Source organism: Chrysemys picta, chromosome 3 (genome assembly GCF_011386835.1).
Source record: "Chrysemys picta bellii isolate R12L10 chromosome 3, ASM1138683v2, whole genome shotgun sequence".
NCBI classification, from domain to species: Eukaryota; Metazoa; Chordata; order Testudines; family Emydidae; genus Chrysemys; species Chrysemys picta.
The window spans coordinates 47750628-47765158 of NC_088793.1; the positions used below are offsets into that span (position 1 = coordinate 47750628).

Here is a 14531-nt window from a genome sequence, read left to right on the forward strand (position 1 = left end):
GGTTCATAAAAGGGCAACTAAAATGATTAGGGATTTGGAACGGGTCCCATATGAGAAGAGAATAAAGAGGCTAGGACTCTTCTGCTTGGAAAAGAGGAGACTAAGGGGGGATATGATAGAGGTATATAAAATCATGAGTGATGTGGAGAAAGTGGATAAGGAAAAGTTATTTACTTATTCCCATAATACAAGAACTAGGGGTCACCAAATAAATAAAATTAATAGGCAGCGGTTTAAAACAAATACAAGGAAGTTCTTCTTCACACAGTCAACTTGTGGAACTCCTAGCTTTCACAACCTCCTCAGGCAAGGACTATGGCAGCGTTTAAGGGAGAACTGGATATATTCATGGTGGTTAAGTCCATTAATGGCTATTAGCCAGGATGGGTAGGGAATGGTGTCCCTAGCCTCTGTTTGTCAGAGGATGGAGATGGATGGCAGGAGAGAGATCACTTGATCATTGCCTGTTAGGTCCACTCCCTCTGGGGCACCTGGCATTGGTCACTGTCGGTAGACCGGATACTGGGCTAGATGGACCTTTGGTCTGACCCGGTACGGCCGTTCTTATGTTCTTATTTGAAACTGATTAAAGTTAGTGCTGGTAAGGTGGCCTAAAAGGGAAAGCTTTCATTCAGCATTGTGGACTGACCTTTTTAGCACATAGGATTACTTGTGCTCAGTTGATTTTAACGAGGTACCTGCGAAAAAACAAATTCAAAAAACTGTAAGAAAGATAAATTGAAGCACTAGTTCTAAAGGACTTAATGACAAGCCATAAGTGATACTGTTGCTAAATATCTTTGCACAATCTGACATGAACTGTGGTCCCTGAAATGTGATTGGTTTTATCGGTCTTTACCATTAACTTTGAGTGGAAAAATAAATTTGGGTGAAAGAATGAAGTACTGATGAAACACATTCCTGTTAAAAATATGGACAAGGTCTAAAATATGGCCCTTATAATCCCTTGGAGACAAGGTGGGTCAGGTTATTGCAAACAATATGATCTGTTGACTCCCTCCCCCCCCCCCCCCCCTGAAACTTCTGTTTCATAATCTTAGTGATTTGTTTTTCAGAACAGGTTAGTGTTAATGACTTAACCCCCTGTGAGGTTTTTAAGCTGAACTCTTCCCCTCCCCCCCTCATTTTGGTTATTTTTAATAGAACAAAGAATCCAGAAAGCAGAGACCGAAATAACACCTCGCCAAGCCCAAACGCAACCACTAGCAATGTAACAAATGGAAGCTCCAGCACTTACTCAAGTGGAGTGAGTCAGGATATAAAAAAAACAGTCAAAAGTAAGTAGTTGCAGAATAATTCCCCTTTACTGTTTCTATTTGGCTGATAATATCATTAATCATATTACTTTTAAAGTCACTTTGAGTTTGTGTTGAGTATTATACAACTATAATCCTAACTAAAATGTTTTCCTTTGAAGAAATTGCACCAATGATGAGAAAATCTTTGAGAGCATTCAAGAATAGAGTTGGACCACGATAAAACAGGATCTTGCATTTCTGATTAAACTTGTGTTAACATTTGCATATTCTACGCTATGTCTACGTAATATAAATTAGTGAATTATGACTATAACCTGCATTCAGTTAACAAAGTAGTCTCTTCAATGAAATAAAGTGGCAGAATGCACACAGTGGTTTGTGATTTAGAATAAAATCTAAATCCTTGATTATTTTTTCCCCCTGCGCGTCCCCCCCCCCCCATTCTCACTCCTTTGTATCCACGAACCAATTAGCAAAGTGAATTGAAACAAGGCAACTCCATAGGAGTCTAATAGTATCAATAATCTGTAGCCAAGGAAGTTCATGCAGATTTTCATAAATGATCCTTGTAGATTATGAAGACTTGTATATGAACTTCATTATTTTTCATTAGTGACTGATGCAGAACTTAAAATATTTATCCCTTTTTTTCTATTTGTTTAAAACAAAAACTTAAGTAGACCAAATTCCATTATAGTCTTGAATGTTTCACAGTACAATCTTTTGGTAGCCTCTAAACATCTCTGGAAAATGTGCAAGATTAGACTTGCATGAAATAGACAGTAAATGAGTAACTCAGAGGAAATGATTAGTGCTGCTCTTTGCCCCAAAAAGTACTACTACAAATAACTTGTATTTTGATGTTGCATAGACACATGAAGAGTGTCCCAGCTATGGCTGGTAGAATACTTTCTATCAAAAGTATTTTTGGAAAAAATGGGATTTTCTAATGAATTTTTTTTTGTGAAAGGTGTCTGCTTTTTCTGCGGAAAATTGCAACTTTCCAGTTTTTGAACAACCGCTTTTGTTTTCATCTGGCCCTGTGTGGTCATGGAACTAATTCCTATTATTTTTCATTGTAATACTGCCCTCTAAACACACACAGGACCTACAGCAAGAGCAGAGAACCAGAAGACACTAAATTCCCTGAGCTTGTGCCATTTGTTAGGGATGGTGTTTGGGGATCTTGCAGGAATCCTGGCAACCCCGACACCCTCAGCATGCGGCGTGAAGTGTCCAGACTGGTGCTGTCATGAGACTTGCTACTTTAAACTCCAGGAAAACATCTGGTTGAAAGATGTGTTGGTTTCCACTGGGGTCTATTGTTTGCAGTTGGAAGAGCGAAGCTAGTGCAAGTATCAATAGAAGTGCAGCAATGGTAGCATGGGTAGCAGTAGCAGAGGCAGAACTTATTCGTGCCGAGTACATACCCAAACTAGCTCTCATGGAGAGCACTGGCTTAGCCATGCTGAATACAAACCTGCCTGAAACTGGTGGGTATGTGCATGCGAGCAGGGGAAATCATACCCCTAGCTCATAGTGCAGACATAACCTATTTCTAAACCAGTTTCTAATCCATTACAGAACTCTACATGTCAAAGTATAGCCACTCAATTTCCATATTTCTTCCCCGGAGGCTAATCACTCAAAAGCTTTCTGAAACTGTGAGTGAATTACATCAACCAATTCTCCTTTATTGACACTTTGACATGGTCAGACAAATAATTAATGAGGCATGGTTTTGTGGTGTGTGGGTTTTTTTTGTTTTTGTTTTTTTAAAGCAGAAACTATGCTGGTAAAATTCTGTTGTCATAATTATCTGTATGTCTTAGAATTCTAATTGTAAATAACATTTAAATCGAGGTCGATCATGATTTAAAATTTTTAAATTCGTTTACATAGATTTTTTTTCAATTTGATTTTTATTTTATATGTTGCTAGTACTTCACTTGTCCTATTTTGCACTTTGCTAAAGTGAATGTTTTGGACTTGTTTCTTTACTGTCCTAATCGTTAGTAAATTTCAGATTTTACATACTTTTTTTTTTTTTTTTATCTTAAGAAGCTTCACACTTTAAAATGCTATTGTATGGTGAAAAGTCCAGGGCCTCATTAACATCCTTACTGTGAAACAACATAAATTCAAGCATAAAATTGATAAGCAAATAGGCCTATAATAAGTTGCAACCAACAGCACCTTCCAATATGTTGAACTACCAAAAGTAAAGAAAAGTTGAAATTCTTTGGCCAGGCAAACCCTGAGATTTGACCAAACCTCCCTTACGGTTTTGCAGTTTGAAGTCAATGATACTTGTGCCCCTAACTCACACAGGTGCTTTGGAAAATGTTACCGCTATGCCTTATCTCCCAGCCTGTGGCAGCAGTAGACTTAGGCCTTGTCTACACTACAGAGTTTTGTCAACAAAAGGTCACTTTTCCCGACAAAACAGTGGAGGTATACACTACAATGCTGCTTCTGGCGGCAAAACTCTCCTGTTTTGGTGACAAAATAATTCCCCTCCCGTCTTGATAAGAGGCATTGAGCTTTCTATTCGTGGCAGAGTTATATCAACAAAGTGTCAGTGTAGACACCACACTTGTTTTTGTCACTATAAATGGACACAGGAGGTGTCCCAAAATCCCCATGCTGACCACTCTGGACTCAGCTGCCCTGTAGCCAGGTAAACAAGCATCCACCTCGCCTCCTTCTAAGGCCCTGGAATTTTTGAAATTCCGCTTCTTGTTTACTTGGCGTGGAGAGCTCACATCACATCTTCCCAGGTGGCCGCGGTGGCTCCACGTGGCAAATGCTTTTCGGCTTCTGCAAAGCTGTTGGATCTGTTGAGTATATGGGGGGAGGAGGCTCTCTAGTCCCAGCTTCACTCCAGTCTTAGGAATTTCGATACCTACAGGCAGACTTCTCGTGGCTCATGTGATAAGGGCTACGAATGGGACACTGCAGTGCCAAGCAAAGATAAAGGGGCTGAGGCAGGCGTACCAGAAGGCAAGGGAGGCAAACTGTCGCTCTAGTGCTGCTCTCAAGAGCTGACGCTTCTATAAGGAGCTGGATGCCATCCTTGGTGGCAGCCCCACCTCCACCACCAAGAGCCCCATGGATACTTCGGCGGGGCTGGAGGCAGCAGACAGAGGACCTGACCTCCAGGATGAAGTTGTGGATGAGGAGGTAGAGTTGGAGGACTATATGGAGCCCATGGCAGGGTCGTCCGGTGGTGTGGCAAGTCAGCAACTTTTCCCCACTCCAGAGGTGTCTAGCCAGTCCCAGCAGTCCCTCTCTGGCTAGCAAGAAGCAGGAGAGGGGACTCCTGGTAAGTAATCTTTTTGAGTTACTATAGCTTGGTTAAATGACCTTCAGCTGTACATTTGCTTTGTAAACTATACAAGTGGGTGAAGGGATAGAAATGTGCAAGACTAGCTGTGTTAGAGTGTGTTCCAAATTCCCCATTGCAGCTAAGCAGTGCGGCGGAACACTGTTGCACACCAAGATTTCATGGGAATTCTCTTGAGCTCTCTAGGGAACTTTCCTGGAGGTACTTGCCAATCCTCTGCCGAAGATTCCTTGACAAAGCTGCTTTGTTCCTTCCCCCATTGTAGGAAACTTTCCTGTATGACTAAGCAATCACTTGTTCAGGGACCAAAGCAGTGCACAGGCAAGCAGCATGGGGACCAGGTCTGAAGCCACACGTCTGCAGTAGATGCACTCTTGCATCCTTGCTAACCCTCAGGAGTGAGATCTGCTTCAGTGACCCCCCCGCCCCCACCTATGGAAATGGGTGGCAGAATTCACGATATTGTCCCTAGTAGCCTGCACTGATCGCCTTGAAACATCAGCATCACACTTTGCCCCAGCTTGAACGCCCTCAATCCACCTGGGCAAAACTCACCATGCGTAGGGTGTTCACTGAGATATGTGCTTGCCAAGAGTCAGTTGGAAAGTGACTGGTGTGTTGCAAGAGGAGTATTTTACTGTAATGATTCAATGCTGTGCGTGAACTAACAATCATGCTTCTGTGTATCGTTTCCTGTGCTTCTGCAGATGTTGCCTTCAGGGGAGCCCCCTACTCATGGGAGGAGTGCCTCTGCCAGATAAGGAAGTGACCAAAGTGTAGCAAGGAAGACGTGCTCCAAGTGGTGCTGCAATCCTCTGAGGAAGAACAAGGGAAGAACGCAGGGAGTGGAGAGAAATGAAAGGCGGGACAGAGTCGAGCTCATTCAAAAGGCCCATGGGCAGATGATAGATCATGGCTAATTAAGTTCTTAATCAAGCTACAGTCAGAAGAGATGCATGCTCACCCCCACCATAGCCAATACAGAACTGTTTTCCATGTCCTCCCCAAACTCCTCCCACATATTCCCTTCAACTTTCTGGAACATCTTGGTATCCTGCTCACTCCACCCCTTCAGACCCCTTCCAAAATGATAGTTGAATTTATGCACAGCTATGAGAGCCTTCAATGCCCTGCACTGCTGCCTCCCTTCCTACCAAGTCTTTAGTGTGCATTCATTGGTGTTTAATAAAAGCAAACTCTCTGAAAGATAATCACTCTTTATTTGTGTCCTCCACATAGTGATTGCAGTTAATAGTTAAACACATACGTGCAGTTTAATCATTTGCTGACTGCAATTTTCACTCAAATAGTCACAACTGTTATGCTTCATTAATTGGAGTTTTGTTTGTTTGCCTGACAGATTTCTGTATACAAGCACACATTACTGGTTCTCTCTCAAAATGTTCCCTTAAAGCCTCCCTGGTTCGAATTGCCCCCCATTGTGCCCTTTTAATGGCCCTGGCATCAGGCTGCTCAAAATCAGCAACCAGGCAATCTACCTCAGCACTCCATCTCCTGGACAAACTTTTCACCCTTAGCCTCTCAAAGATTATGGAGCGTGCAGCAGGTAGCTATGACCATTGGAATGTTTCCCTCACTTAGATCTAACCTGCCATAAAGGCAGCACCAGCATGCTTTTAATCTGCCAAAGGCACATTCCATGGTCATTCTGCACCTACTCAGCTTATTGTTGAAATGCTCCTTGCTCTTCTCCAGGTTTCCCATGTAAGGCTTCATGGAGAAGTAAGAAGTACGCTGAGTTTCCCAGGCTCACTATGGGCATTTCAACATCTCCCACTGGAATCTTTTGGTCTAGAAAGAGAGCTCCTGCTTGCAGCTTTCTGTACAGGCTAGTGTTCCTGAACATGCAGGCGCCATGCACCTTCTCAGACCACCCTGCACGGATGTCAGTGAAATGCCCTCCGTTGTCAAAAGCACCTACAATACCATAGAGTAGTACCCCTTTCTATTGATGTATTCTGTCGCAAGATGGTCTGGGGACAAAATTGGAATATGCATGTCATCGTAGTGCCTCGCCGCAGTTTGGGAATCCCATTGCCACAAAGCCATCCACTGTTTTCTGCACGTTGCCAAGAGTCGCGGTCCTTCGTAGCAATATGCAATTAATGGCCCTGCACACTTGCATTAATGCTGACTCAACGGTTGACTTCCCGACTCCAACCTGATTTGCGACCGAGCAGTAGCAGTCTGGAGTTGTCAGCTTCCACACTGCAATCCCCATCTGCTTCTACACTGAGAGGGCTGCTTTCATTTGGGTTCCTTTGCACTGCAGGGATAAGGCGAGCTCCACATGCAGTTACAGGAAGGTGGCTTTCCATATCTGAAAGTTCTGTAGCCACTGCTCATCATCCCAGACCTGCATAATGATGAGATCTCACCACTCATTGTTCGTTTTGCAAGCCCAAAAGCGACAGTCCACCTTGTGCAGCTTCTCTGTGAATGCTAAAGGTGGTGTAAGCTGTGCCACTATAGCACTTTACATATGCGAACAGGAGAGGTTCTCCCATTCCTGTAGGTAATATACCTCCCTGAGAGGCCGTAGCTAAGTTGATGAAAGCATTCTTCCGTTGACCTAGCTCTCTGTACAATGGGGGTTAGATTGACTTAACTAGGTGTCTCAGGGAGGTGGATTTTTCTAACCCCTGAGGGTGTCTCTTCACTACCAGCCAGATCAGCGGGCAGCAATCGATCTAGTGGGGATCGATTTATTGCATCTAGTCTAGACGCGATAAATCGATCCCCAAGCACTCTGCCGTTGACTCTAGCTCGGCGAGAGGCACAGGCAGAGTCGACGGGGGAGCAGCAGCAGTCAACTCACCACAGTGAAGACACCATGGTAAGTTGATCTAAGTACGTCAACTTCAGCAACGTTATTCATGTAGCTGAAGTTCCGTAACTTAGATCGATCCTCCCCCAGTGTAGACCAGGCCTGAGAGACGTAACTATGCTGATATAATTTTTCAGTGTAGATCAGCCCTAAAATGTACATCCAAATCCCTTTCCTAGTTGGAAAGTCCCTGTTTAGAAACTAATGGAATTACCGGAATATATTTATTTAAGAGGGAATCTGATGTTTCTTTTCAGGTTTCCAAAACAACTAATTTTAGCTTCTGTGCTATTTCTGTTGTGGAAAAGTGTACTTTAGTAGCACAGCTGCTGCTTCTCTGATCTGACATTTCATGGGCGTCATGTTTGGCTTTTCTTGTTGTTTTCCATGCCTGTAGCAGTACATAGGATCAGAAATCAACTTCTGAACTGGTATCTTTAATCAGGTACCATGTTGAGCTGTTGCCACGTCATTTGCTTGCACCCATTAAATTAGAGGAAAATTTGCTAGATTTTATATCTAAGGAATCTAAAATCACATCATGCCAATAGTCGCATCCAATTTTTCTGTACAATCCAGTGATTTACAATGGGGCTGGACTATGGGCGAAGCACACCACCCTTCATTCAAGATGCATTAACAAGTCACTTGTGTGTTCTGACAATGGACTGCCACTTTCCGTTTATGAAAAAGTAAGCATAAAAAATTGAAAGAGCATGAGGAAGCTTTCAAAAATGTCAGTGCATTTGTTTGCAAACTGCAGAGCTCATTGCTTCTATTCAAAGGGAGCAACACCAGCTCTTTTTAATTTTTATCTTCCCACCTGCTTTCAATATAAAATACTGTGTTAAAAAAATCTCCCAGTTCTGGCAGCTGTATAAGACAACACATGGTAATATAAGTGCTTCAGAAGGTTAGGGAGGCCTGATGCCACCAAACATTGAGAAGCTAATGTTTGCTTTATGAGTATTAATAGGAGTTAACCATGTAAATCCTTTGTAGTTTTGATTGGAGAATAAATCTGGGGAAAGATGTTACCTCTTGAAAATAGTAGTGGGCTAGATTGAGGGCATGTAAGATCTCACTTGGAAAAAATATTTTATCAATGGTAGGATTATCTCTTCAAAATCTTTTCTGAACAGTGTGCCAAGGATACCATTTCTGTATTAACATCTGTTGTGCTTGTCCTCTGAATGAGATGTATATTATCCGTGCTTGTATTCCTGACAAATGAAAAAAGTCTTGATGTAATGGAAAGTAAACTACAGATTGTCTTAATATCCATGCAGCCACTTGGTTTTTGGTAATTGTGAGCTAGCATAGTTAGAGCTGTGTTACCTTTCAGGATTTTTGGATTTACCCTGTTTAAATTTATTTAAACAGCATACTGTCTGACAATGGCCAATGCCATATGCTTCACAGGAAAGTGCAAGAAATCTCATAGTGAACAACTCTGGAACAATAATAATCTCTGATTTGTTCTGCATTCTTTAATAGATTACATAACTGGTCAGATGGCAAAATTCAAGTTGGCTACACTGGAGCCATAGTCTACAGCCAAAGCTATTTTAACACTATTTTGTTAAAATATTGATAAATGAATGGCCTTGATGATGCAGTAGGCAAGACCAACACTGCTGCAAACAATTTTTATTTTATTTTTTTAATGGAGATATCCCATCTCCTAGAACTGGAAGGGACCTCAAAAGGTCATTGAGTCCAGCCCCCTGCCTTCACTAGCAGGACCAAGTACTGATTTTGCCCCAGATCCCTAAGTGGCCCCCTCAAGGATTGAACTCTCAACCCTGGGTTTAGCAGGCCAGTGCTCAAACTACTGAGCTATCCCTCCCCTCCGCAACAAGCAAAAGGGAAGTGTGTTAAAACTATCAACATTTATCAAAGAAAATGTATTACATAGCACGCAGATAGATCACACTGGAAAATCAGGAAAAAGCTTACAGTAAGTGTGAATTTCAAGAAAAAGGGAGAAGAGGATCCACTCTAATCTGTGGGAAAAAGTCTACTCACTTTCCCTAGAACACTACAGATGCGTATCAGGAGAAAGGGAAGGCAGGTGCCAAAGCTTTGCACAACTGTAATTATTTAATAGAGCTGAGTGATAAAGAATAATTTTTACAAACTGCCATCTTATTGAAAATTATAAAGTAGCAAACTAAGCCTTCTTCCTAAACCTCAATCAAATGTAAGATACTTTACAGAGGATGAAATTCACACCTGTGCAGAGGACCACTGCAAGGCCCCTGCACAATTTGAATCCCACTTAAACTCTGGTGTCTAGTCTTCAGTGGGACTTATGCTGACTCTGTGCATGTGTGTGAATTTCACTTATTGTGCCTCTTGCTTTTCCATCATACTAATATGATACAAATACCAAACACAATGCTATCTCGGATGGGTTTCCCCAAATCCTCTATCCCTGCTGTAAGCCACAGTCTCCAGTCACTGAACTGAATAAACACACCTTAGATTGGATTTAGAAAGGTGTCAACTTGTGCCTTCTGCAGACTATCACTAGGGACAGAGTTTCACCAATGAGGGGTTTCTTAAAACAAAAACAAAAAAAAACTCTACTACCAGTCCTGGAATGTTCAATTTCAAGATCTGACTCTTGCAAACCATCTAGGTGAAAATTAAGCAAACCTCCTCACTACATAGACTGGAGTGAGGCAGTGTACACTTTCTAACACTTCCCTCAACTGGCAAACATTACTTTGGTCTTATTGCAGCCAGCTGGCTTTGAGCCAGATACCTAGCTTAGTCAGGCACTGAGAAATAATGAGATTGTAGTATTTAATGTAAAAGAAGACATGGGTCTGTTCTTTATCTTATGAAGATACAGCTCTGCATGCTATACAGATTTTTATCGTGAACCTGTCAGAGCACATTTAAATGACCTACAGGAGGATTGCTTGATCACCTGTTATACAGTGGTGGCAATGATGCCTACATAAATTCCAGATTATTCAGAAATAAGCATTTGCTACTGTTCACTCTTATTTTTTGCTTACATTGTTTAATTTTTTTTTCTTGGTGAACAGTAGGAGGATCTCTTCCCCCTCTCTTCCCCCCCACCTCATTGCATCTCAGAGCTGAGGGATGGCCATTTAACAATAAATATTGCATACACAATTAAATCTCCCACTAGCAGGAACTAATGATGATTGTCTTGTTTTTTCCATGGTGGGGTGGGCAAATGCTGCAACTTTCTGTTCTGTTGGACATGTGAAAAGGGTGGTGGGGAGAATTACCTGGCTGTCATATCTGAGGCAATCTCTTCAGGAATGGGTACAAGTTTCTTAACTGTGTTTATAATCAATTCAACCAATTTAGATCCTAGTGCCACACTGCCAATATAATCTGTCCATAATGCTATTTTGAGAGTTAACATCTGCCCAGTCTCAGAATGATCCTCTGGTGGCATAGAGTCAGTGTCAGGACTCTTATGCCAATCACCCATCTTGTTGACGGTGTAGCAAGGGAAAAGGGATGAGGACAGGAGAGGGGCATGGCCATGACATTCCTCTGCATTGTCAGTCCTCAATGGCTTTGTCATCACCCTGTGGCCTTTGCAGCACAGCAAAGGTTAGACAGGCTGCCCTAATATGGTACCAGAGAATCAGCCATAGGGCTCAGTCCTGCAAAATGCTGAGTACCCTCAACTCCCCATGACTTCTGGCCCCGTGCACCCACATCCCAAACTGCCAAATCAAATGTGCTCCAATTGGTTTTTCATCAGTTGCACAGTGTTGTGAGTGATTTTACAGGGGAGCTAAGTAAGGGCACTGTAAAATTGTGTTCTTTAACATGAACATGTTGTTGGATATTGTTTACATGCCTGATCGATACACAGTTCCAGAATGCAGTATGGCAATAGAAGTTATGAGAAGCAACACTAAAGGTTCTTGCAGATCAGGAGAAGGAAGAGAGAGAGAACAGCAACAACAGTTGGGGAAAAAAATTCTCATCCTTATTACTTGCCTCTAAATCCCAATATCGAGACAAAGGAGTATAAATTCAATGGGCAAGCAGAGATAACCATTCCAAATACCCACAGTACAACTCCAGAAATAGTTTCTGTAGGAGACTGGAGATTCCATTTATAGTGGGAACCTAGGGCTTGGTAGACCTGGGTTCAATTCCCTGCTCTGCCACACACCTTGAACTTGTGACCTTGAGCGAGTCATTTAGCCTTAATTGTGCCTCAGTTCCCCATCTGTAAAATGGGGATAACAATAGTTCCCTACCTCACGGGTGAGGAGAAACACATTAAAGACTGTGAAGCACTTTGAAATACTGATGCAAAATGCTATATAAGAGTGTGCCCCTAAGTGCACATCAGTGCCAATTGGCACGCTGTGGTCATGATATATACCCAACAGGTGGCATGCAATATATCATTGAAAAACAAATAACGTATTGAACACTAATATTCTTGTGTGATGCATGTACAATACACCCACAAAGGACTTTATACATATGTTCTGGAAATATGTTCTTTAAATGTATCAGGCAAGCAGTACCTAAGCTATGCCTGTTCCAGACAAAGGACTGTCTCTCTAATGTAAATTAAGCCAGGTATGACCAAAGACAAAGAAAAGCACATACTTATTTGGTTGGTTTGTCTTTGTTCATTTTAGAGCTTTTGTTTTAGGGTATGGTGCTCCCTTGCTAGGCCTTCAGTGATGAAATGTTTGTGCCTTATTCTAAACATTTGTGTTATTGATGTTTAAGTACCTATTGTGGCAAGATGGCTGATGTTAGTATGATGGGTCCTGTGCTTTTCTTGGCAGGGGGCCTAAGATGCTACCCCTTGTCCCTGATCTTGGGGTGCTAAGGTCCCCACTAGTGGCCCAGGAAGGTGGTAGAGGAGGGAAGTGGGGCAGGGGTCTGGGTTTGCTCCTCACTCTGAGCCCCAGCCCCTCACAACCCCTGCAGGTTCTTCCCCCTTGGGTGGGGTACTTCCAGTCCTTAGATGCTGGGGCAGGGTCTCCTTTCAGTTCTCTGGTCGTTCAAATCTCACAACACACCTCCAAGCTCCAGTTTTGTGGTGTTGTGTGTGGTGGTTTTGTTGTTGTTGTTGTTTGTTTTCTTTTTTTTTCTTTTTCTTCCTCCTCCTTCCCTGACTGCCTCAAGCAGGGGGTTTTATTAGGTTCCTGACAGGGCCTTAATTGACTACAGGTGCTTCAATTAACCTGTAGCAACCTTCCCTAGTCTACAGGGAACCACACCTTAATTAGCCTAGGGTTTATATATTTCCCCTCTACTACTCTTCCACTGTTTCCTGGCCCTCCTGTATCACACTATATGGAAAGGTAGTGGCTCATAAATGGACTAGTTTTTCATTTCTAGTTGATTGCTGTAATTCTTTTGTTTGCGAGTTTTGCACCAGCTCTTTTCTCACAGAATCAGAATTTTCACTTAGAACAAAAAATCAAACAAACAAAAAAAACCCACCTCTCTAATCTTTACATTCCAAAGAAGATAGCATTTCCAATGTAAACTGATGTGTTGCTTTCCTGGCAAATAGTTTAGTCTTGCAAAAATATGCCGCCTACTAAAAAAAAAAAATTATAAAAAACAAATCTCACCAAATTTTCCTCAGTGAGTTAGCTGAAAATCCTATAAATCTATTTGGGCCTATTGAAGTGTTAATACTAAAAACAGTCTTAAAAAGTCAGTAGTTACTGGAGTCAAAAAAGTACTTTAAATGATAATCTTTATGCTTTTCAGACTCCTTTTTCCCCAAACTGGGCTGCTTGCTTAATTGTTTTGGTTTTAAAAAGATTTTGAAGGATGTACATACCACATTAAGAAACAAATGTGTTTTGGGATATGTGACACTACGCCCCATATTCTTCATAGTGATATTATTATATGATTGACATATTTATAATGTATTTTATGCAAGAGAAGTCATGTGAGGTGTCATTGAAAAAGTTATGATTTGCTGAATATAATTATATTTGTATGCATGTATCATTTTTTTATCTGAAGTTATGAATATTGACTATGTATCTGTATTTCAAATGCAGTTACACCTGGGTAACGCCCACTAGACAAGATGCTTTCAGTCTAGATAGTGGGTGGAGAAAGGCCTATTCAGGGCAATGGGCCATTAAGAAAAAGCAAGAGGCCTTAGGAGAAGCCCATCTGGGAAGCCTTCCTGAAAACGCTACAGACAGTCTCCAAGTAATGGCTGCTATGACTCTACAAGGACATGTGATGAGACCACATGCCTCTGGACTCCATCTTGGAATGTCAGTATTTTTCCACAGACTGGTCTGGGAACAAAGCTTTGGGAACAAAGGGTTCCTGCCACATGCAAAAGCAATATAAGGCAGGGATTGACATCATCTGGTGTTCACTTCCCACACAAGAAGATGCCTGGAAACACCTGAGGAACAAAGACTGAACTGGGGAAGTGCTGGACCCAGGCTAAAGGGATTTCAAGCTGTAAAGGAAGTGAAGCTTGCCCCTTAAGAATCTGCAGCCTGCTTGTATTATCTCTTAGGATGAGAATCTGCTAATTCATATCTAATCTATTTAGTATATTAAGCTTAGTTTGCATTTTTTTATTTATTTGCTAGGTAATCTGCTTTTGTCTGTTTGCTATCACTTATAATCACTTAAAATCTATCTTTTGTGGTTAATAAACTTGTTTTGATTTATCTGAACCAGTGAGTTGGAGTGACATGTATGGGAATCATAGCTCAGGGGCAAAGGTTGTTGCATATTCCTCTCCATGTTGGGGAAGGGGGTGACTTTATGAGCTTATGCTGTACAGTTCCCTGTGCAGCACAAGACAGTATAATTTTGGGTTTATACTCCAGAGGGAGTGCATGCTGGGGAGCTGCGAGTTGCCTTAACTGTAGCCTTCCTATTCAGGGGCTGATCAGAGAGCCTGCATGTAACTACAGCTGGGTGTGTCCCTACCTGTATGAATGCTGATGAAAGTGCAGGGTGGAGAGCTCTGCAGCTTGTCACAACACCGTGCGAGAGGGAGCCCATGTTGGTGGGTCAGTGGGCTCAGTGGTAC

The 14531-nt window shown here is 42.0% G+C and overlaps 1 protein-coding gene across 4 annotated transcripts in view; it reads left to right on the forward strand.

The window, feature by feature from the left end:
• LOC101934531 (elongin-A-like) overlaps positions 1–14169 on the forward strand; it is a 54251-nt gene extending 40082 nt beyond the window's left edge. Inside the window, exons 10-13 of one of the 4 annotated variants that reach the window (XR_006174120.2) lie at positions 1165–1298; positions 2865–2944; positions 3342–4605; positions 5334–5832. Coding sequence is in view for 3 of the 4 variants with exons in the window: in XM_065587794.1 (XP_065443866.1) it covers positions 1165–1298; positions 2865–2944; positions 13528–13551 (238 nt within the window). In the remaining variant the exon portion in view is untranslated. Of the gene's footprint in view, positions 1–1164; positions 1299–1438; positions 1648–2864; positions 2945–3341; positions 4606–5333; positions 5833–13527 lie in introns of those variants that run through there. The other 3 variants (XM_065587794.1, XM_042848808.2, XM_005300211.5) reach the window with 3 other exon arrangements.
• Positions 14170–14531: the final 362 nt, after the last annotated feature.